Raw genomic sequence first — 23,429 nt, 5'->3', positions numbered from 1 at the left:
ATGAACGCATCCAAATGTAAACCTTTTAGGGGAAGCACTTTACATTTTTGAAAGTAAGATTTTGCCATAATGTATAAATATTACAACCATTAATCAAGCGGAGCAATGCATCGGTTTATTGAGCAATGCTTATGGGACAGAGTGCTTTTAAATATTTTAGGCCTACAGCACATACACACAAGAGCTGCACATTTTCATGACGTAGATAACAGTTATGACAAGTAGGCTGACAACCGATAATATCTTCCTTTGACAGCATATTTAAAAGGGCTCACATTTCTTTCAACGCTTTTTTCTCTTCCTCAAACATTAAAGTATCAAACTCACACTGTACCATCAACATGGAAGCAAGTTTACAAATTACAACACACGAGATCATAACTCTATACAATTTGAGACAAAGTGAAGTCCTTTTCCCCCAAAAGCTCATAGAAGTGGCTTCTTTGAGATTCACGTGTGCTGTACAGACATCAAATTCAAAGTCAGGGGTGTGTGTGTTCATGAAGCCTCTTGCCTCTTCCACCGGAAACTGTCCTAAAAACAAGAACTGACATTGCTTATTATCTAATTAGTAACTGATAGGACAGAAATCGAAATACAGCAACACACCGAGCCTCAAAAAATGTTAATAAAAGACGACTTCAATTATAACAACAATGTAGTGTAATTAATCATTTCAGGAAAATCTTTACGTTTTTGTACCGTTAGGACTGCAACATTGTCATAATATTGCAAACACATAATACACTTGCATATTTACACATCTACACAGGAACAGCAAAACCACCTTAGGATTTGTCCTATTCACCTTTCCCTTTTTAGAAAATAACATTTTTCAAACGTCTCTTTTTAAAAAATGATTCAAATACAAAATTAAATAATTCAGAGTAAAAAAGGCACACCCTCGCACAGTGTATATATGTCAACACATACAGTAATATATTTAGGATTACTTTGCAAACGATATTTCAGAAGAAGACATATCACAATATCTATATATTTTTTATAATACTAAAGGTCTCTGGGATCACAAAGTTTCAACAATAATGAGAGAGAGAGATATCAACAGTAAGAGGCAGCATTCTCTCGCTCTTTACAGTGCAGCTGAAACACTATACGCAGATTCAAGCATCTATATAGCGCCAGCACAACTGCATTCTCAAGAGAACGGCCCACTGTAAACTTGCTAAATATTACTGTAAAAAAAAAAGGAGGTACAAAATATGCTTCGATTTTAATATGATGTTCCCTAATCATGAGCTAAACAACATAAAACAGGCAATGTTTTGTTCCTTCACTAGGGATACAAAAGTGGCAACGCACATGTAACCCATTAGGTGCTTAACACGTTCTACGAATCACTACTATTGCATGACCCTCCGCGAGTCAGTGGTAAAACTGGAATCATTTGCATAAACGTTTTGGTGCATTACATCATGTGCAAAAACAGTTGCGTTATACTAAACATTATTATCGGAGCCAATTGCAAATATTGAGCTCCTGTGCAAGACTTTACAATGCACAACAGGCAGATCATCTAAATCCAATTTGCTGATAGGATCTTAATTATAGATGCAGTAATTGAGCCTGAAGTTGCATTCTTTTCTAATGTTACAAACGCTTTGTAAACAGATTTGATTACTGTCTGCAGCTAAAGTGCAATAAACACTTTTGTTTGACTTTTTTTTATTCCGACTCTGGTCATATTTGTTCAGGGCTAAATTTATTTTATAAATTGAACTATATTTTAGTTATTTAAAACTGGACTTTTTAATTAAAAGGAATAGTTCACTTAAAAATAAAAAAAATAAATTTGATGAAAATGTACTCTGTCTCAGGCCATCCGAGATGTAGATGAGTTTGTCAAAACAGATTTGGAGAATTACATCACTTGCTCACCAACTCTGCAGTGAATGGGTGCCGTCAGAAAGAGAGTCCAATCATAATCTGTTAAAAATGCCTTGATGAATTTGTTTATTACAAACATGCATCTTTTTGCTTCACAAGACATTAATCGATCAGCTGGAGTTGTGTGGATTACTTGTGGATTATTATGATGTTTTTATCAGCTCTCATTCTGACGGCACCCATTCACTGCCGAGGATGCATTGGTGAGCAACTGATGTAGTGCTACATTTCTCCAAATCAGTTCATATGAAGAAACAAACTCAATTACATCTTGGAATGTCTGAGGGTGAATACGTTTTCAGCAAAGTCAAATTTTTGGGTAAACTATTCCTTTGAGAACAATTAATTTTTCTCCCTAAAGAACATGAGGACAATAAATATATAAGCAACTTTGAGAATTCCAGTATGGTAATCATACCACGTAGCTGGGCACAAACAACATCACTCGGTTTCTCAATCAACAATATCTAACACAAAGGTACAGAACGCTATATATGCATGACTATATCACATGTAAGCTTTATCAACCACATGGAGCCATAAACCTACCGAAAAATCCAACAGAGGAGAAAAAGTAAACAATTTGTAAACAAAAAAAAAAAGATCTTGACAGATCTCAGACGCGATCCTGTGACAAGTAGGAGAGAGACACTGGATCTGTTACCCACAGCAAAACCTCTCCCAGGATATGAGCTCATATGTGACCACCTGTTACTCCGCCTCACTCCAGCCTCAGGCAGCAGTTAGGACAGAATGGTGGTAATGAAATCATAAAACCGCTTTGAATATTGCTCGGGGTTGACCGTTGAGATCTCAGCCCCTGCCTGGAGAAAGAGAGAGCCAAAAAAAATGTAAACTGAGGACTAATTTAATACTATTTTTATGACATATTGGACTCTCACCCCATGTTTGACAGTCTTTGCTGCGTGGGCTGCTTTCTTCTTGGCATCATATGGAGTGAGAATGTCAATCACCGCCATGAAGTAGATTTCTTTTTTAGGAGCATCTGAAAGGTAGAATGCACTACTGTTATTAAGCAAGATACAACTGAAATAAAGTGAGACAGAACTGTTACTTGCTTTTTGGCACAGTGCTGCACTGCCTGTGCTGAATATTTAACTTTAATTTAATCTACTGACCTTGTGCATCCATTTATATGCCTTGCAAACTGAAATGCATTTAACATTGTTGTTGTAAATACTGCTGACTTGTCACCAGTTTAGCTGGATAACATGGATAAAGTTTTAAAAATGTGCAAAAATTCCTTGTGACAGCCTTGAAAGCATTAGTGACATGTTAAAAACTACAAATCAGTCAGTAATGTTATGCATCATTTTCCTGCAGAAGTGTGTTTATTAATTTATGAGTTGCTTTACAGCTGTGTAATTTTTTTTTAGCTTGTTGCATATTTTATTTTTGTAATGAAAAAAGCAGGAAAATGTAACGTTTAATGATTGAATATTTCTAGTAAATATAAAAAAGCATTTATAAAATTTGGGAGTTGCATTACAGCTGTATACTTTCAAGATTGTTACTTTTTTTGTTTTTGTAAAGAAAAATGACAATGTAACATTTAATGAACAAATATTTATAAAAAAAAGTTAAAAAACATTTATGAATTGCATTACAACTGTATTATTTCCAGCTTGCTGCATATTTCTTTTTGTAAAGACAAAAAAGAAAGAAAAGGAAAGAAAAAATAAGGTTCCATTTAATGCTTTATATGTATTTTCATTGTTATTTTATGTTAACTACTATAGTTAACTAATGTTAACAAATGGAACCTTATTGTAAAGTGTTACCTAAAATATAGCATTTATAAATATTTCTAGTATATATATATATATATATATATATATATATATATATATATATATATATATATATATATATATATATATATATATATATACACACACACACACACACACACACAGTGCCCTCCAAAAGTATTGGAACAGTAAAGACAAAATTGCTCTGTTGGCTGTGGAGTCAAGACATTTGCAAATATTAAAAGATGAATATGAGACAAAACTACAGAAGGTCACATTTTATTATTGGGTGATTCAACATATAGATGTTTTACCAGCTAAGTTCAGCACTTTTCGAGTTTCATGCCCCTATCTGATGTGAGCATATGTATTGGAACAGTTGCCTCACGGGTCTTTCTAAGTGATCAGCTGTGTCCTGTTGCATTAATTCTTCAAATATTAAAATCAGGGAATGTGTCGTATCAGTTATATCCACTACTTCTGTATTCTGAATCTTGCATTCGATGATGACACACACAAACCAGGATGAAGATGAGGGAGCTGACTTTGAGAGAAAAGCAAGCAATTCGGATGCTAAAAGAAAAGAGGAAGTTAATTAGAGCTATAGCAAAAACAAAAGACATGGAGAAAACAAGAGTTTGGAAAACACCAGCAACCAACAACGACCTGATCGGCTGAGAAAAAAACAGTAGTTGATGACAGACAAATCAAAAGCTGTGAAAATGAACCCTAAAAGACGTGTCTGTAAAATCACCAACAACTTCCAGAAAGCTGGGGTGATGCTCTGACAATCTGCTGTCCTCAGGAGACATTGACACAGAATTACAGATGCTACACAGCAAGATGCAAACCTCTGACCAGCACCAAAAATAGAAAGACAAGATTAGAGTTTGCAAAAAAGCACAAAGGTTTGGCAGAAGAGTTTTGGAACTGTGTTTATGGACCAATGAGACAAAGATGAACCTTTATCTAAGTGATGGGAAAGCAAAAATGTGGAACTGCAAATGATCCCAAGCATACAGCCTCATCTGTAAACATGGTGGAGGTGGTGTCATGGCATGGACATGCATGGATGCCTCTGGAACAGGCCCTCTCAACTTTACTGATGACTTAATGTATGATGACAGTAGCAGAATAAATTTGGAAGGGTCTAGCCTACCAATATTCAAGAAAAATGCCACGAGATTAATTGGGAAGTGCTTCATATTGCATCAGGACAATGACCCAAAACACCCTGCCAGTTCAGTCAAGGAATTTATAAGGGCAAAGAAATGGAAAGTCTTAGATTGCCCAAGACAATCTCCAGATTTAAATCTGATTGAACTTGAACTTCACCAGCTGAAGAGGAGAGTAAAGGCAGAAACTCCCCAAAACAAGCAACAATTGGAATTGGCTGCATTAAAGGCTGGGGAAAGTATTTCTTTCAAAGGATGAGACCAAGAGTCTGGTGATGTCTATGGGTCTCTGTTTAACTTAATTCTAGCTGGAAAACGACTCACTTTCATGGCTCTTGATGGCATATACGTCAATGGCGGGATCAAACTCTCCCGGGCCCAGAGGTCTATTGCTGTCTAGTGTGTTACTGGGGCTGTCTGGTGGGGAACCAGTGGCCCCTCCGTCACTTTCCGTCCCCTCCTCCTCTCCAGCGTCGTTGTCTTCACTCTCCTCCTCGGGCTGTTCCTGCTCCCCTCGCTCCACATCATGGATCCCCACCAGCAGACTGTAGTCCATCAGCTTCAGCTGGGCCAGGAACTGGAAACACATTTTCCAAGGGATTAAGCATGAAACATTCATTGTCTTTTTAATTAGACACAGTTTAATGACGCAGAGGGGTGATTAGGACGAATGAGTGTTTAGATAAGAGTTTAATGAGCCAATTACATTAAACAAAGCAAGTGAACAGGACGAAAGCAGTAAAGAACATGATGAATAATGCACACAGACCTCTACGTCATTCTTCAGTTTCTCCAGGAACATTTTCTTGTTCTCCTCATCGATGTAGATTTTCTGGCCGTCGTTGATGAAGTCATTGTCTTTGTAAGTTGGAAGCTCCTTGGTCTGTTATTCACATTGGGAAATAGTGTTAAAAGTTCATCAACAGCAACATGTGAAAATTGAAACTTTCAGTTTGCTCAGCAGTGAAATTGTTTCAGCAGCAATAAATAAAATAAAATAAAATTTACTTTAATTTGACTACAAAATTCAAACATTTAAATGATGCATTTCTTGTTTTTTGTCAACTTTCTGTTATATCACACTAAAATTCACCATCTAAAAAATAATCTTTAGGGGTGAAAAAAGTTTTGATCTGGTACACTTATGATCTGCTCACACAACAAATGAACATCTGAGACTTCACTAAGTGAACTTAACAATAGCAGATCACAGAAGCAGTGGAGTGTAATATAAAGCAGACTGCCTCCTGTGGATACTCAGAGCAACGGGGTGTGATTTCAATTTCACGATTAGAGCCAACAGACAATTACAGCATTCAAATAATTACAATGATTAAACCAAGGCTTATTTCCTAAATGCCTACTTCCACAAACATCGGCAATTCCAAACCAAAGCCTACAGCAGCTAGTGCCAAGATAAAAGGGATAGTTCACCCAAAAATGAAAAAAAAAAAAGTTTTTATTTTCTCTCACGTTGTTCCAAATCTGTAAGACTTTCCTTTTTCTGTGGAACCCAAAAGACGATATTTTCCTTTTTGGCTGAAATATCCCTTTAATACATTGATCTGAATTTCATGTGTTAGATTTGCAGTGCATTAAATATTTCAGACATTTATAAAACATCAAATAAAGAAAACATTATTTAGCTAAATAACCAAGTAATTTATCTTTGTGAAGTCCTGTAGAAGAACTGAAAAAAAAAATCTACATTGGTCTCTCCAAGAAACATCAATATATATATATATATATATAAAATGTTTTGACCTTTTATGACCTATTCAACATTTGATTCCTGAGCCTTCAATCAAACTAACAGAACATGCAGATGGACATATGAAGGTATATATAAAACCTATATGGATCAGCAGAACACTTAAATGCTGACGCACTAGCATTCCAGTTCTTTTCACAAATTCCAGCAGAGATTGTCGAAGAAGTCACCGCTTTATTTCTGGAACAGGAAGTTAGGAACTTAAAGCACCAGCCCTGGGCTTGGGTTTACAGTCCCTTGTGGGATCCAGAGGGAACGGTGATTTCCTGAGGCAAAATGCGGGGTAAAGCATGTTGAAGAAGAACAGAGCAATATGGGACAGTTCTTTGCTGTCGTGTCCTTACGTGTCTTATGGCGCAGTAAAAGCGTGTGGCAATCCGGATGGTTTGTAGCTTTTGGCTCATGCGTGATTTGGACGGAGCCTCCTCAGGTGGACGTGGCTGCAGGGAAAAGGAGCGTCAAATGCAAGCAGCTTCACCCAAAAATCAGTGTGTGGAGGTAAGAGACGAGAGCTTTCTACATAACTTTGAGAACTTGTTTTCTTAGTCATTTTTAACTTCATTTCATAAAGCAAAGGTGTAAAGCCTTAAGGAGAAAATGGAAGAATTAAAAAGATGGAAATATCTCACATACATGCATCAAATGAAAACACACCAAAAGTACAGAGTGATATAAAGTTGACTGATAACATGGCTGTTACAGTAAACAAGTGAAGACACAAAATATCACGGGAGAATGTCAATGGGATAATTCACTCAATGAAAATTTACTCGCCCTCAAGTTGATCCAAACCTTTAGGAGCTTCTTTCTTCTGCTGAACACAAAAGGAGATATTTTGAAGTATGTTGGCAACCAAACAGTTGTTGATTCCCACTGACTTCCATTATATGGAAAAAAGTACTATGGGAGTCAGTGGGTACCAGAAACTGTGTGGTTACCCACATTCTTCAAAATATCTTCTTTTGTGTTTAGCAGAAGAAAGAAATTCACACAGGTTTGGAACAACTTGAACTTGACAGCTTTTCATTTTGGGAGAACTATCCCTTTAAGGAAATCACAGTAGAGAAGCAAAGGAAATATTACATCAAATACAGTGAATGACAACAAATCTAGTCTGTATATGACACATAATTACAAATATACATCAGTTCATATTTGCCAATATTTTGAGAGTATCATATACAGCATTAGAATGTAGATATAAAATCTCAATGGAAGAGAAAGTAATCGAAGAAACAATTTAACATGCCAGAAAGACTAACATGCATATAGAAATATATATATATATATATATACACATACATGCACATCATTCACATGCCCTCCATATGTACACAGATATGAAACAAAAAACAAGATCAGGTTTGCCTTATGCGAGTGGATCCTATACACAAGTATAAACTGCAACTCATTAGCCTTTTATTAATGTACAGAATGTTTTTATATAGTTTCCACAGTAATTCAATGTAAAAACATGTAATCCAACAAGTCCTGAAGACAAGCACTCAATCTCTAATCTATTATTTACAGTGGTTTCTTTTACCATCTCTTTACATTCAGAGATCATTGCACTTAAATTGCAGTGTAAAACAATAGGGTATCACAATATACAGAGACACTACGGTTCTTAGGTTTAAATTAATCCAATTATTTTCATTCTTCTCAGGACTCTGAAGCAAATTAAATCAAGCAAACACTGAACAGAAAAGGAGCACAGAGAGTTTTTTTCCCCCAAGGAATGGAGTAGAAAATGGGATCTTTCACACAGGAGAATTTTATTTTGGGAGTTTATTAATATACAGCACACATGGAAAGGAAAATGATGTTATAACTGTGATTATAATGTTTTTTTCTTACACAATTTTCAAACTTGCAGACATGCAATACATTCAACATGCAAATGTGAGTTTATTTTTTGAACACTTATGTAATAATACACTGGAACATTTTTAGCACAGAAGTTCACCCCCTTTTCAAAAATTCTATTCCTTCTTCATATAATAAAAAAAATTAGGGAGAGTTTACCTTTTCTTTGTCGCTAGCCTCTCTTGCCACTGTGGATCCCTAAAAAAAACATTTATTGTCATTAAACCATGACTTTTCTGAAGTTATTTTACTTGCTTCAGTGACACATTTAAAACAATTTAAGACCTAATTCAAAAGAATCATTTGTTCATGAATCAGACATCACTACTTTCCTCATGATTCATGAACTAGATTGGACGTAACAGGGAAAACTAGGGTGGATGTCATGATTTTTTGTGAATAATGAGTTAAAGCTATTATATGCCTCAAAAGTCTTGAAATAGAATACATTTTATGGACCCCCATCTATTCATTTTCATTATACTATAGACGAGACAGGCTCGTCAAACTAGAACTGTACTCACCTTCAGGTCATATTTTTTGTAAACAGGCAGCCGGTGACTGAAGACATTGCGAGTGACGATCATGTAGGTCTCATCTCCATCCACTGTGAGGCGATACATGCCCAGAAACTGAGGGAGCAGCGTGTTTCCATGGCACTCGACTATATACTAAAGTGGGCAAATACAAAAGATTCACTTCACAGCTTGTGAGCGTCGTCGTAAGATCAACAAAGAAACAGATGCTCCCTCTACCTGGTGGTACTTTTTCAAAATGTTGTGCATCTCGGCCACGTCCTCGCTGGTGATGATCTTGATGGCATACCTCTTGTTGTACGAAGTGTGGAAACGAGCTCCACTACGGCCCTGAGCATCACTGGGAATTGGGGCCCTGCGTGTCAGAGAGTTCTGCCACGGGAGGAAAGAACAGTGAAGGATTTCACACTGCCAGGCTTGCACTAAACAGCTCCAATAAAACGGTGAAAAGCTACTGGCACTTCTCCTAGACTGCAGTCTGCAGTCAGCCTGGAATGCCAGACTGTACTGTCTGGCTACTTCTTTTATTGAACCTCATCACAAACTGGCAGATTTTGCTCATTTGGATGGCAAAACATCCTCTTCTATGGCAATGGGAAAAATGAGAAAGAACGTGTGGCAGTTACTGCCCTGTGCAGAAAGACAGGAGTCAGTGGGTATGCATTAAAATGGCATTATTCAACCAGCAAAAGCACAGCTGCGTTACTGCCTGTGCTTTGGATGCCATCTTTAGTATAGCTGCCAAAAATGCAAGGTTCTCTGCGGTTCACTGCAATAGACACACTCTGTGTTGCCGTTGTACTGAGTGGGTACAATGTTAAAAGCTGCTCCAAATTTCTGACAAAAAATTATTTAGTAAAATGAGTGGTTCTCAATTGGTTTTGCTTTAGGATTCCAGATTTGAATTCCAAGAATTGATCAAACTGTCAAGATTATCAACAAATCTGAAAATTATAAGAAAAATCTGAAATATAATATAATAATACAATGAACTGCAACAGGCCGAACAATATGCAAAAAAAAATATTTTATTTATTTTTTACCTTGTGCATGGTTTTGCAGATATGCCAAGATTTTTCTCATGACTATTAAGCCCTGTTCACACCAAGAACGATAACGATATCAGCGCCCACACCAGCGAACGATATCGTCTGTTTAGTCTAAGCGCATGCGCATCTGCCGCTTTAAATTCTTCAGCTCCTTATAGCAAGATGGATTCTGATTGGATGCCAATGTTTGTATCGTTCATCAGCTGGAAAAAAAATCATTCTGAAAGTGATTCCAACAATATCGTTTCTGTGCCTTTATCGTTATGTGGTGTGGAATCTGCTATTCTTTAATATGGAGAATTGAGAATTGCTTTCTTTATAGTTATCGTGCTTGGTGTGAACGGGCCTTTAGAAGCCTATTTTGCTATTCTACCTGTGCACAATTTCTTGGTTAGCTGCATTAGCATTGTTTTCCCCCTTACTGTCCCTTTCTCAGAACAGGCCACATAAGCCATTATTTTTTGGTTATGATGACCCACCAACTGAGAACCACTCTTGTTGATATTCATATCGGTTTATTGTTTATTGATTTGAAGATGTTTTACTGAAGTCACCTGAAGACATTCAAACACAGTGCACAATGCAAAAATTCCTACATAAATACCCTGCACTTTCACTTCAATGAAACTTAAATGCTGATTCCTACAATCCCAGCGCTGGGTCAACAGTAGTGTAAGTGTAGTATTGAAGTATTCTGGGAAATGAGCCAAATTCAATACAGTATTTTCAACACATGGCATTTAACTTGATCTGACCCTGAAAGATCTGATGATGGCTGTAGAAACTAAAACCTGATATTATTGCAGTTTACTTATAAAACCTCTATATATGAACTGAGAACCACAAATGCTTCATTTTAAAGAGGTCATATCATGAGTAATAAACATTTATTTCCAGGTGAATGGATCAAGGTTGAATAACGGTTCAAGTTTCAATTTTACAAAATAAATCAACAAATGTCATTTCAACGTTACTTTTCATATAGATTTTCAACGTTTTGTCTTCAACTAAATTTCAATGTTAATGTATACATATTCTGTTAACCTTTTTACCACCATTTAGAATTAAATGTGGTTTCAACAATTTTCAAAATTGAATCAACAACATCTGACAGATTCCAGCAGTGAATGTTACTTTCAGACCTTAAACTTCACATTTGTGCAGCACATCTCAGAGTGAATGTGTCATGGTGCACTGCAGACTTTGCAAAGAGGCTTATTGAAGGATGAGGCAGTAAAAAAATGATATTGGACATGACAAACTTGCAATCGATGTGGGCCCACACTGCTGCTCATTTCACATTTGAAGAATGAAGAAAATAAAAACTTAAATGTAACCATTCTGGGGACAAAAAACTAACATTGTGAAAAAATAAATAAACAAAATATAATAATGATAAAATAAAAAATGACCTCAATATATGATACAACCCCTTATGCCATAGTCTGTTAGAATACTCGATTATGATTGGCTGGCAGGTGTGCATTAAAACTGTTTAACGCACAGGTAGTTCCAAGTAGGGCTGCGCAATATTTTGTTTCAGCATCGATATTGCGATGTGCGCATCCGTCATCGTCATATCGCAAGATGTGCAATGTTTAATACACTGATCGTTATATAGCAACCTTTGCGAATCATTTGAACTTTGTGTCAGTATGTCATAAATAGCACGGGGCATCAGTTTACTGTCGGGGATTTGTCGTGTTGCATCGCGCCGCATCCAGTGAGACAGCATCACTGATTATAATGGGTTCTATATTATTTTATCGCATTATGTGTGTCAGGTGTACACACGGTGAGAGCCACGTAGATGCACGTGAACACTGAATTCCGTTCACTTTCGCATCTATGTGCCTGAAATGACACATATGCGCAAAATTATGTCAAAATGCATGTCTTTGCAAGTATCCTTGTAAACACAGTTGCTTATGGCTTACGTGAAGATAAACAATTGAGAAAGAAAATGGATGTGTAACAGTATATTGGTTCACAGGAGTTTAATATTCCTGTTGCATTCTGTGTCACGGATGTTAAACAAACAAAACACACAGAGATAAATCACTTTTGTAGCTTTAACACAGATTTATTAGATTTGATTTATACAGTGAAGACTATGCAGTGGTATTTTACATTTGATTCTTCAATTTCTGTACCTGAATACGATTAGACTTAACTGAAAAATATAAAGCACTGTTTATTTCATTTGTATTTTTGTTCTATTATATTTATTTATGCTTGTAATTTGTTTATTATTCCTACAAAAATCACCCCAATCATAATCCCCCCCCCCCCCCCCCCCCCCCAAATAGACCTATTCAAGTCATCTGGTGATTTTTTCTTCATATAGCAATAAATAAACAAAATATCGCAATTTGAGTTTTTTCCAATATTGTGCAGCCCTAGTTCCTAGTTTAATCATGTTCAATATTAAATATGCTGATTTCATTTCACACACACACACACACACACTGCGCACAAACTGAAACATTCAGGAGCACATAAACTTGTTGTCAGGCCTTCCCATGACTTTTATTAATAAAATAGCTTTGATACTGTATCGCTACATTATATTTCTCAGCAAGGAGGTAACTAAACACAAGTAAAGTAATTCAATTGTTCAAGTAATTCAACTAAAGCTTAATTGTTTGTAGAGAGAGACGTGGAAACACAGGTAATTCACACACGCAACTTCTTTCTCACTCTAGATAACTAATTCAAATAATAAATTCATTCAAATAAATGTGATCTTACAGCACTATTTCATCTCTCTGTCTGATTCAAAGCAGGCAGAATGCTAGATCTAACAAGCTGTAACTGATGAAAATAACTGTCATTTTTACCCTTCCAGTCAAATATTTCCCTCTAAACATCATATCCAGCTTTAACCTGTCAATGCTGGCAAATGGCCAAACGAGGCAAAGCATTAGTTTCTAATAATTCATCAGACCAGAGTCACTTATTCTGCTTATACTACAGTTACACCTCAAATATTGTTTATATGTTGTATTTCAAGACATTCGTTAGGTTTTTGTCCTTAAAATGCTTGTGTGTAGGATTAGCTTCTTACGCATTTCAACCCACGCCTCTGTTGCCAATTCCAAAACATCATTTTAGACCAGAGTAACAGTGGCCTGAGCCGTTGATAGCAGACAAAGGCAGTTAATAATGAAGTAATTATAGAGAGAGAGAGAGAGAGAGATTAAGAGTATGTAAATTACTTAAGTCTCTCAATAGTGTTCGGCAGCAACGTCTCTAATATTAGCGAAACTGTAAGTTTATCTGTTTCAAGAACAGCGCTGTTTTTACCTCGCTTATGATAAATGTCATGCAACTTTTAAGTTGCTAAACTATTTCACTAATAAAACCACTTATACAGAGCAGCACTGACAACAAGTGTGTGCCCGTACTGTATGTGTGTGCATAGATATGCGTGTATACGTTTGAGTGGGAGAAAGAGAGTATGTGCTTTCTGTGCATGGTAAAATTTATTTTTTTCTTTACTATATTTACTTGCTTGGTCAGTGTCATTGTGGGTTTTGGTTATTTTGCTGTTGTAGGCTGTAAGGCCCTTTGAAATAAATGGAATCATTTAGTGAAATGATATGGACATGTAATGTGGTCAAGACCTGCCTGGAACAACTTTAGGCATGTGTTTCCCTGTAAATAACTGCACACCTTAGAACGTTCATCAGCCAATCAGATTCAAGGATTCAACAGCCCCGTAGTATAAACTATTGTAACGCACGGCATAGAAGCTAAGGACCATCTGACATGCAGTGGACATGCACTGGACAAGCACTTGACCACTTACTTAAGCACTTATGTACCTGATATTCCTGATCATCAATGGAGAACCGCTCCCTCAGATTGCGGAAGACTAGAGGACAGTACTCCTTAAACTTGAAATGGCTTGGCATGTTCTCTCTTTGGAAGCAGAAAAAGGTGCAAAAGCTGATAACTCACAAAAGCAAAGCAATGAGCACATACATAGCAAAATTATCACATAAAGTTGAGGAAAAAAAACTGGAGTCAGTTTTTCTTACTTGTTGAAGAGGTGGTTGTCCACCTTGATCTTTGAGTTGGCTTTGAAGTCATCAGGCATCAGCATAACAGGAATCTGGATGTGACTGAGTTCATTTATCTGGAAGAAAATAACAGGGAGAAAATTATTAAATAATGCCAGATTACAAAATAATTTGAACAGCTGAGCCATATCTAAAATAGCTTTATATCTGTTGTACAGGAGACTTCTGGACCTCCAAATGAATAAATCAGAGCGTTTTCTTATTTACCGAGAACTATCTGCAGTACAGGGGCCATTCCTCAAAATGTGCTGCACTGATGGACCGCTGCCAAGAAACAACTTCCTTTCACTAACAACAGCAGCAGTGAAAAACAGAGCCGTCTGCACCAACAGAGTAAGCATTACTTATTGGCCGGACTGTTCACTTCCTTTTTATCGTTTTAAATAATTCAGTACATGACAAGTGGTCTTTCGTGGCAATAGCACATGCATGACTACACTTAAACACAAGTCAGTTGTTTGACTGAGAAAGGTGCCTACTTATCCAAGGATAACCAACCAGATTTTGGTGCACATGTCCGTTTGTCCTACATGGTGGAATCCAACCTGGCTATTTGACACTCCTGTTCCATCACTTGAACACAGACACACACACAACACACACACACACAATGACGTGTTGTGTGTGTGCAGAGAGTTATTTTTGTGCATCTTCCTGTGCCTCCATCTGTCCCTGCTGCATCAGGCCGTGTCCTCTTGTCGATTAAGAAGCATTTCAGTAAAGAAGGCTATGCTTTGTGATTTAAAACTAAGCCAAACAGTAGTCTACAAAGAGATAAAAAAGAAAGCAACTGCAAGACTGGGGGAGAGGGCAGCAGGTTCACTGAGAGCAGCACTGAAACAGCAGCAGCTGAAAATGGGAAAGGACAAATCACGGTCAACCAGCCTGAGCTTGTCTGACGCAAACACACACACACACACACACACACACACACTTACAATGTATGTCCCACGCGATTCAGAGTAAAACTGTATTGAATTTTTTGGTATGAATTTAATGATAAATTTTAATAATAATGATAGCTTATCATATTATACCACATAATTTATCATCAATTTATATCATATTTATATTTAAATACATATATTGTAAATACACAATACAATTTTATATATAAAAATATTTAATGTGTGTGTGCATGTTTTAATAATACCGTACATGCATATATATTAGAAAAAGCCATATAAATATGCCACATTAACAAATAATAAATTGAATAATATATTACCGTATATAATAATTATACTTTTTTACATTTATTGATAATATATACATGCATGTTAAATATTAAGATATGTAAAATTATATATATATATATATATATATATATATATATATATATATAATTGTTCCATTAATTGTTCCATAACTAAATACTATAAAATATATATAAATAAAGTTAACATTAAGCATTTAAAACTAGACATTCCACTTGAAAGCACAGTGTATGCATGATAATTTTTCCCTTAATGCTAATAAAAAAATAAAATTGGCAATAAGAACTGTGACTAGGGCTGCAACAACTAATCGATAAAATCGATTATTATCGATTATGAAAATCATCGACAACGATTCACATTATCGATTAATCGGGTCTGCCCACAGTGCACGTCCAACTTCAGGTGGTTAGTCAAATTACGGCACTGAATAATGCATTTCTATGGACAAAATGCATCTAAAAATAGTGGAGGAAACAGAATGAGATTCTGCCGGAGAAGCACGTGATCCAAGCTGCCCAAAACATGATAATTCTTTATTTTAAGCTTTAAGTTAATGCATAAGAGTAATGGCTTGCCCTGTCAGGCGCTTTGACAGATGCGTGTGCGTCCTCAGCGCAAAAACGTTCCGTTTACGGTCATATCCTTATCTATAAATGCCACAAATTCACGCGAGCATTTCCATTTTTGCATAAAGGTCCGTCCTGACAGTCTGTGTTAAGTTTAAAATACCGAATGAGCGCCGGTGCGGCGGGCGCGCGCACGCGCGTCAGACGGACAGGACACAGTAGAGAGGGAGACAATTAATAGGCTTTTCAGCGCAAACATATCCATTGTGCTGAATTATCTGTTGTTGAAAGTTAATTTAAGGTTTAAAATAAATTAAAATATTTTATGAGAGTAGGAACTGTAAAGGGATAACAGCGTGTAATGAGACGCTCCATAACGGCCTTTTACAGGATAAAGAAATGACGAGGTGACTGTGATCAAAGTAGTTCCTGCAGAACATTACTCTTACCTGTTGGTTAACACTGAGTTTGTGTTTTTATTCGTCTTTATTATTATCTTTATTATTTTAATTTTTAATAGAGGTTTAAACTATATTCAGTTTTTACAATGCTTAACAAATTTATGTAAGTTTTTTAACAATGTGTTTATGTAAGGTTTGTGCCACTGCTGCTCTAAAGTAACAGTATTGGTGATAACCAAAATAATTTTTCGGCTTTCTGTACTGGTTAGTACTCCAATATGTGTAAGCTCTTTAGTAACAGTAGTAGGCTATTTTTAATGCTATAATATCATTATTGCTGTTATCTATGAAAGAAAACCAGAGCACTTATTTTTTTTTTGTATTTTTTATTTGAGTATTTTTTTTTTCGCGATACCCAATTGCAGTCAAAAAGTACATAAACAATACCAGCAAGAATGCAAGCTGTTATGAGGCCATTTTTTATTATTATGTCCAATAAATGACAATAACATTTTTAAATTTAAACAAATTTTTGACAAATTTCTAAAATATGTTTTCTCTTTATTATGATAAGTGGTCTAATAAATTAAGCACTGTATGTTTTCATAGCATTCAGTTGTCACGTTTGTTTGAAGGACATTGGGCAGAATGTGGAATAGTGTTTTTTTTGGTCAATATTTTTTTAATCCGATTAATCGATTAATCGAAAGAATAATCGGCCAACTAATCGATTATCAAAATAATCGTTAGTTGCAGCCCTAACTGTGACGTGATAAATATAAATAGTACAGCGAGAGTGTGTTGATGTAATTACATCCACATATAGATAGTATGTGGCATGTTGGCTCTTGACCCCCACCCCTGTACACTCAGTTACATAATCAACATACAATTTCATTTGGATAAAGCCATTGAGATTAATCAAGCAAGCAACCAGAGGCTTTTCTGGCAGAGTAGGCCATGTGTTTTCTGAAAGCCACTCTAGAACATGCGCACCATTAACATTACAAGCGATTTCATACTTCTTTTCATTGCATTTCAAATCAGAGCTAAAATAATTCCATTACTAAAGCCTGTTTTCTCAACAGACTAATATCTGTCAGCACATACGGCTTATCACCCGCTTTACATAACACAGCGCTACTACAAATTCACATCAAGGGCAACAGACAGTGTCGTTCCTTATGTGAGCCTTGTGAGACTGGCTGAGTGTGTATGGAGGGGTTTTGGGCTCTAGTTAAGGCAATTTCTCATTCTGGCCATTAGTTCCTGCCACAATGGAAGAGGCCTTTATGTCCTTCACCTCAGACTTAAGTTATACCTCCGAGACTCTTATGTAATCAACATGAAAAAGCTCATCTGACTCAGTGCTGAATGAGAGGATAAAACATTTAAAAGGGGAGAAGAGGAAAGGAGGGGTGTGGATTAGATGAGAGAGAAGAGATGAGATGAATCTTAAAGAAGTATGAAAGACATAGACAGGTATCATGAATACACAAGACGGTGTGGATATATATGCGCTCAAAGGAGGGGCTGTATTGGCCTAAATGATAAAAATAGGCTAAACCCACAGGCGATATTCCTGAACACTACATTTATGAGGTCAAAAGATCTCATTGTCATATAGCGTCAATAAAGTAAAACACGAAGGATGGATGGGAAGAATGTGCTAATGATATTTGGGAGCATAAACCTGCAGGCAACACTGATTCGTCTTGGGGTTTAGTGATGCTATTCTACAAAAACACAATGACTGAGAGAAAACAACTGAACGAAAAAGTCCTTCACGCCAAAAATTGACAATCTATGTCTTTACACACACACACACACACACACACACACACATGTTGGGTTTCCATGTTTTATGGGGACATCCCATAGGCGTAATGGTTTTTATACTGTACAATCTTTATGTGCTATTGCCCTACACCAACCCTACACCTAAACTTAGCCCTCACAGGAAACATGCTGCATTTTTAGATTTTCAAAAAACTTTATGCTGTATGATTTATAAGCTTGTTTCCTCATGGGGACCAAAAAATGTCCCCACAAGATTAAGATTTACTGGCATTACTATCCTTGTGGGGACATTTGGTCCCCAGGACGTGATGAATACCAGGTGCACACACACACACAGGCTCTAGGCCTGGTGAGAAAATAAATCAGAAGGCCATTCAAACAACCTCTCCATTTCAAAACTGGGATGCTGGCTTGTGTTTTACTATACTCAGAGGAGATGCATTTGCAAAGTATTCCTTCTTAACTCATATACTGTTGACAGACGACACAACTCTTTCACCAAATTTGACTCTGTCAGAGACTCATATACATATGAGTACATATGAGTTAGTGAAGCATGAAGTTACTCAAAAAATACACTGTATAAAATGATCATGATTTTAACAGTAAAAAGCTGTAAAAATGCTACAGTAAAAACATGTTAATTTGTTAAAAGTAAGTTTTCAAACTTTATACGATGAATAACTGTAATTAAATTCAATGTAATTTTTCAGTCAAATACTGTTACGGCTTTTTGAAAGTGAAAAAGAACAAATCATTCTTCTTTTTTATCAGTTGTGTATCTTACATACGATGTTGTTAAATTAATGTTGTGTTACTTATATTGTGTTACCATGACAGTGTTTAATATTTGTGTGAATGACACCGTGCACCGTATATATACATATTTCTCTTCTCAGGTTGTGGAAGAGCTATTTGTGATGAGTTTTGATTCATCATGTGACTTCCTCACATTACAATCTGTTCAAAACAGATATTAGTACTTCAGTAGGTTGGTATTTTAACATTATATCAGTTACTATCAGTATATTTAAGTTAAGTCTGTAAAATCTAAAATGCTGCTACCATATTTTTTACAATAAAATTCTGGCGACCACAGGTGCTGGTATTTTACCGTAAATTTCACTTTTTTTTTTTTTTAAAAGGGTATTGCCTGAAACTGTTTGACCTTAAACACTGGATGTTGCAAGTTTAAAGATAATTAATCCAGTGCAATGGCCTACAAAGTCTTAATATCAAATATCAGCGTCTACAAGAGTCCTACATAAGAGTCTTGTTTGAGGATGGGTTATACGGCCAACAAAGCAATTCAGACATTTAGATGCCACCAAAGAATAAAAGTGATTATGAACATCATCATTATCCAGTTATCATTTCCTGGATAATATGACATTCCCATGTGATTCTATGGTATTTGAATGATGCCATAAATTAATAAACTAACAAAAAGACATGTACATGAAATTTAGATTATTTCCAGTGGTATCTGAGAGTCCTACAGAATCCACAAAAACAATGAGGTTTTGATATCTTGAGTTCAATGTGTAAATGAATAATTATACAGTAGAGTTTGCACCTCCTCACAACACAGAGGTTACAAATAATAGTTTTAATGCATCTTTTCATGCATGTGCATTACAAGAGCAGCACAAGGCTCCAAGACACTGTTCAGATTCCCAGGAGACCAATTAAACGTTTGTCAGATACCTGGAAATCTTCCATTCCCAAAGGAGAAGCACTCTTTAAACGTGTCATGTTGTTTCCGATTTAAAACACACATATTTAGTCCTACAGTTGGAGTTAATCATAGGAAAAAAATACTAAAACTTTTTTCTTGCAATTAATGATGAGAATAGAAAAGGATATAAATATAAAAATCTGTTTATTATGAGTTCACTAGGTAACTGAGAAATAAACGAGCATTGTTGAGGCATTAAGTGCTGGCAATGGATGAGGAATTAGGGATCTAAATGCTGCCTGCACAGAAGCCTGTATAGTTAGTCATTCAGCGTCTTCAACAATCACGACTGTGTGCCAGAGCCTCTCATCTGAGCTAACACTCACTTTGCTTGCTTGACACAATCATTTCACTGATTCTTGAGGACTGGGACAAAACATGCCACAAAACTGAAAAACAAACATTTATTTTTCAAGAAATTCTTTTGGATGATTCTATCGGATTAATCATAATTATTCACCCACATTTGATTGTAATCTCCTGCTTCTTCCATATTTTTCCTTTCTTATAACTCAATATGGATCAACACCACCAGATACATAAATAATGTGTCAAATGAAATATAAATATTGACAAATAAAGCATTCACGTAAAATAATTAATCAACTGACACCACAGGATGCTTTCAAACTGATTTTCAGCACCATCTGTTGAATTTTCAAAATGTAATGTGATGTGAAAATGTAAGGTGTTAATGACATAATAACAATCTGCATATCACACATATTACAGTAGCCATTTTGTTTTGCTGGTTTTACAACATAACCTACTTAAAATGAGGAAAATTACCTAAAAATCGTAATTTATTTACAATTCAAGTGACAGAGTTGATCATATTATGGCCGTGAGATCTCATAACAGGTGAAATATGTAAAAGGGCCTTAAAAATGAAAGCTGAATTTGAGTTTAAGCAATAAAAATGTTAGAGATATACTTATAAAGAATATGAGAATTGTATTTTAATTTTAAGAATAATTGTGCTTATGTTTTCCTCCTATCTTTACTATTAGTACATTATATATCTGCTTTTTGTTCTTAGATTTAACATAAATATTAATGACTGAATCATTTGAGAACAAGTGTTAATGTTGCCTGTTTAAAACCGAAGTGGCATGTTTTGTCCCATGTCTGGAGATCGATTACTGATCGTGTCGCGCGTGGACAAACACCTCTGCTGTTTCCAGTCGCAGAATGAAGGAAATGCTAGTTTAATGAGGGATCAAGAAGCCGCAAGAAAACTGTCACACGTGCCTTCAATCCGCTCACGCTGAGCCTCGCAGCTGTTATAAACCTGTAAGATAACTGGACCCTTACCGAGTGGTTCACTCCCCACATCAAGACGCTGAGCAGCGGGTCGCTGGCCCGAAACAGCTTCACCTTCTGAGACACGAAATGTTTCTTCTTGGTCTTGGTTTTGCTGGCGATGGCTGCAGCAAGGTTGCTGGCTGCAGAGGCCATGTTTAGCGAGCAGGCTCGGATGAATGAAATCCCTCTCTATGGCGATGTCTTGACACGAGCTGTTCGGAATCAGCAGCGCCCGGCCGGATCTCGACATGCAATTTGTCCCTTTCGTTATTTAATGCATGGCGTTCACGCATCCCTCTGCAAACGCGCAGCTGACGAGCGATGGAGAACTCAGAAATCCCGCTATCCACCAACTCCCACCAGCTAACTGCTAGCTGTCATTGACGTTAGCTTGAAGGTTACAGTTGGCTGGATGTGTGCGCTACCAACTCATTCACACACACAGCTTTGCAAACTAAATCTTAAGCTCGCCCGGCAAAGCATCCCAGAAGCTCAACCGAATGATATCCGTGTTCATCGTGAAATGTAATAAAAAGTAAACAGATGCACAAATTCAGAGATTGTACACCATCTCGCTATAAAAAGGTGTGTCGCCTCATTTAAATCGCGGCGAAACCCCGTTAACAAGCGTTATTTTTGGACGACCATTTACGAATCTCTCAGTGCGAACGTAACTAATTAAAAACAGGCAAAATACTAAAAGGAAACGACTACTGTGCTGCTGAAGTCTAGCCCCGACGAAGAGCAGGCATCTGAAGCTGTATGCAGCAGCTGGACCAGGCTTCACTGCCTCTCTGACAGCTCTGCTTTAGCTCAGATCAGCACGTTGACACATAAATCTTGTGTTTCGCGTAACGCTATTGGCCTCGCGCCACTCTCGGGTTGATACGGCTACAGCATGATGAAATCCAAGTAGTCCTACTGGTTCACTCATCTCGACATCTCTATAAAGCTGTCTAGACAAGACATCAACAGTCTAACCCTGTGCAAAACCAAGTCCACGCAGAAGAAATGTCGCCGAGGACGTCAAACCAATTAATTCTATATGCTACCACTTACCTGCGGCGTAAAAAGCGTGGATAATCAAAATTATTGTAGGATTATAATGCAAATCTAAAACCTCAAATATGCACGTTATATTTTTTTCTGGGGTAGCTTGTATTTCATGCAGACTTAGCTACAGGCCTTTCACAAAAATGTTAGGCAGACCACATTTAATCACAATTCAGCCTGTATTAGATTTCTTAAAGCCGCGCTCATGATCCCCACCCCCACACACACACTTATTAAAGTTGCATTTTTATTTATACATAAACAGATTTTACACGAATTAATTGCACTTTTGAGAAATATGTTGTACACTTCTATGAGATGAAGACATATCGGTATCCTAATAAAAGGTTTATGAAGCGGGTCGTCTCATGGGGGCAGACATGTTAAGATCACATAATTATCTCACTAATTTTGTTATCGGACACTTTTGCTTACAGAATAATTTAACCTGATTGCGCATCGAGGGTTTTTGCAATGGCATTAGTAAATGAAAACTTTTACTTTTGAATGATAGCCTATTCACATTGCTAGTGTAACTGTAAGGTAAAGACGATGCAACATACCACACACACACACACACACACACACACACACACACACACACACACACACACACACACCTGAGCACACTTTTAAGCTGGCAAAGCACTTTTTTGTTGTTGTTTTTTACTGTAGGTCTAAGCTGAAATCTTATGGCATATGTCTTTAATACTTGCTAGATATTAATACCGTCCCCTGTCGTAATCACCAGCCATTTACATTCAGTAGGTAAAAACATTAACAGTCTCTCATCTTTCGGTGTTCTACTGCCCTCTTTAGGCATTATGACGCCATTATTCTTCACGACTAGTGACCGCTACTCATCCTACAAATTAAGAAATGTTGCCGAGATGCGATGTTATCTTTGTCTCTTTAGTCCAGATTTGATGTGTGATGAGAGAAACTAAATAACAAACAACATCTCTAAGAAGCCTACCATTACAAACATCATGCAAACCATTTTCTCACACCTGTAACAAAACACCATAAAGACGAAATAAAATGCGTCACAGCTTACAAAGCCTGACTCTTTATTTAGACCAATTTGCTTTGCTCTTTTTTTGGCTCTTTGAGCATGTACAGAAAAGCCAAATCCCCACGGTCAGTGTTTGATTGCTCCTCCAACAGTCTCAGTGGGTGATGTT

The 23,429-nt window shown here is 36.7% G+C and overlaps 1 protein-coding gene across 4 annotated transcripts; it reads right to left on the bottom strand.

Moving 5' to 3' along the window:
* Nucleotides 1-92: 92 nt before the first annotated feature.
* pip4k2ab (phosphatidylinositol-5-phosphate 4-kinase, type II, alpha b) lies at nt 93-22,150 on the bottom strand. Of its 4 annotated transcripts, XM_079379589.1 has the most exons (12): nt 21,202-22,092; nt 14,121-14,218; nt 13,905-14,001; nt 9,248-9,400; nt 9,017-9,163; nt 8,652-8,690; nt 6,971-7,066; nt 5,625-5,738; nt 5,180-5,432; nt 2,811-2,914; nt 2,617-2,732; nt 95-547 (listed from the first exon to the last, which is right to left on the bottom strand). In XM_079379589.1, exons 1-11 carry the CDS (start codon nt 21,343-21,345, stop codon nt 2,652-2,654), a joined length of 1,326 nt encoding a protein of 441 aa, XP_079235715.1. In that variant the 5' UTR covers nt 21,346-22,092; the 3' UTR covers nt 95-547; nt 2,617-2,651. The 4 variants fall into 4 exon arrangements, with proteins under 4 accessions (XP_079235717.1, XP_079235716.1, XP_079235715.1 ...); XM_079379591.1 differs by lacking the exon at nt 6,971-7,066 and having other exon boundaries at nt 93-547; nt 21,202-22,150; XM_079379588.1 differs by having other exon boundaries at nt 95-2,732.
* Between the last annotated feature and the right edge of the window lie 1,279 nt (nt 22,151-23,429).

The sequence above is a fragment of the Barbus barbus genome (assembly GCF_936440315.1).
Source record: "Barbus barbus genome assembly, chromosome: 26".
NCBI classification, from domain to species: domain Eukaryota; kingdom Metazoa; phylum Chordata; class Actinopteri; order Cypriniformes; family Cyprinidae; genus Barbus; species Barbus barbus.
This window is presented reverse-complemented; position numbering and strand designations above follow the sequence as displayed.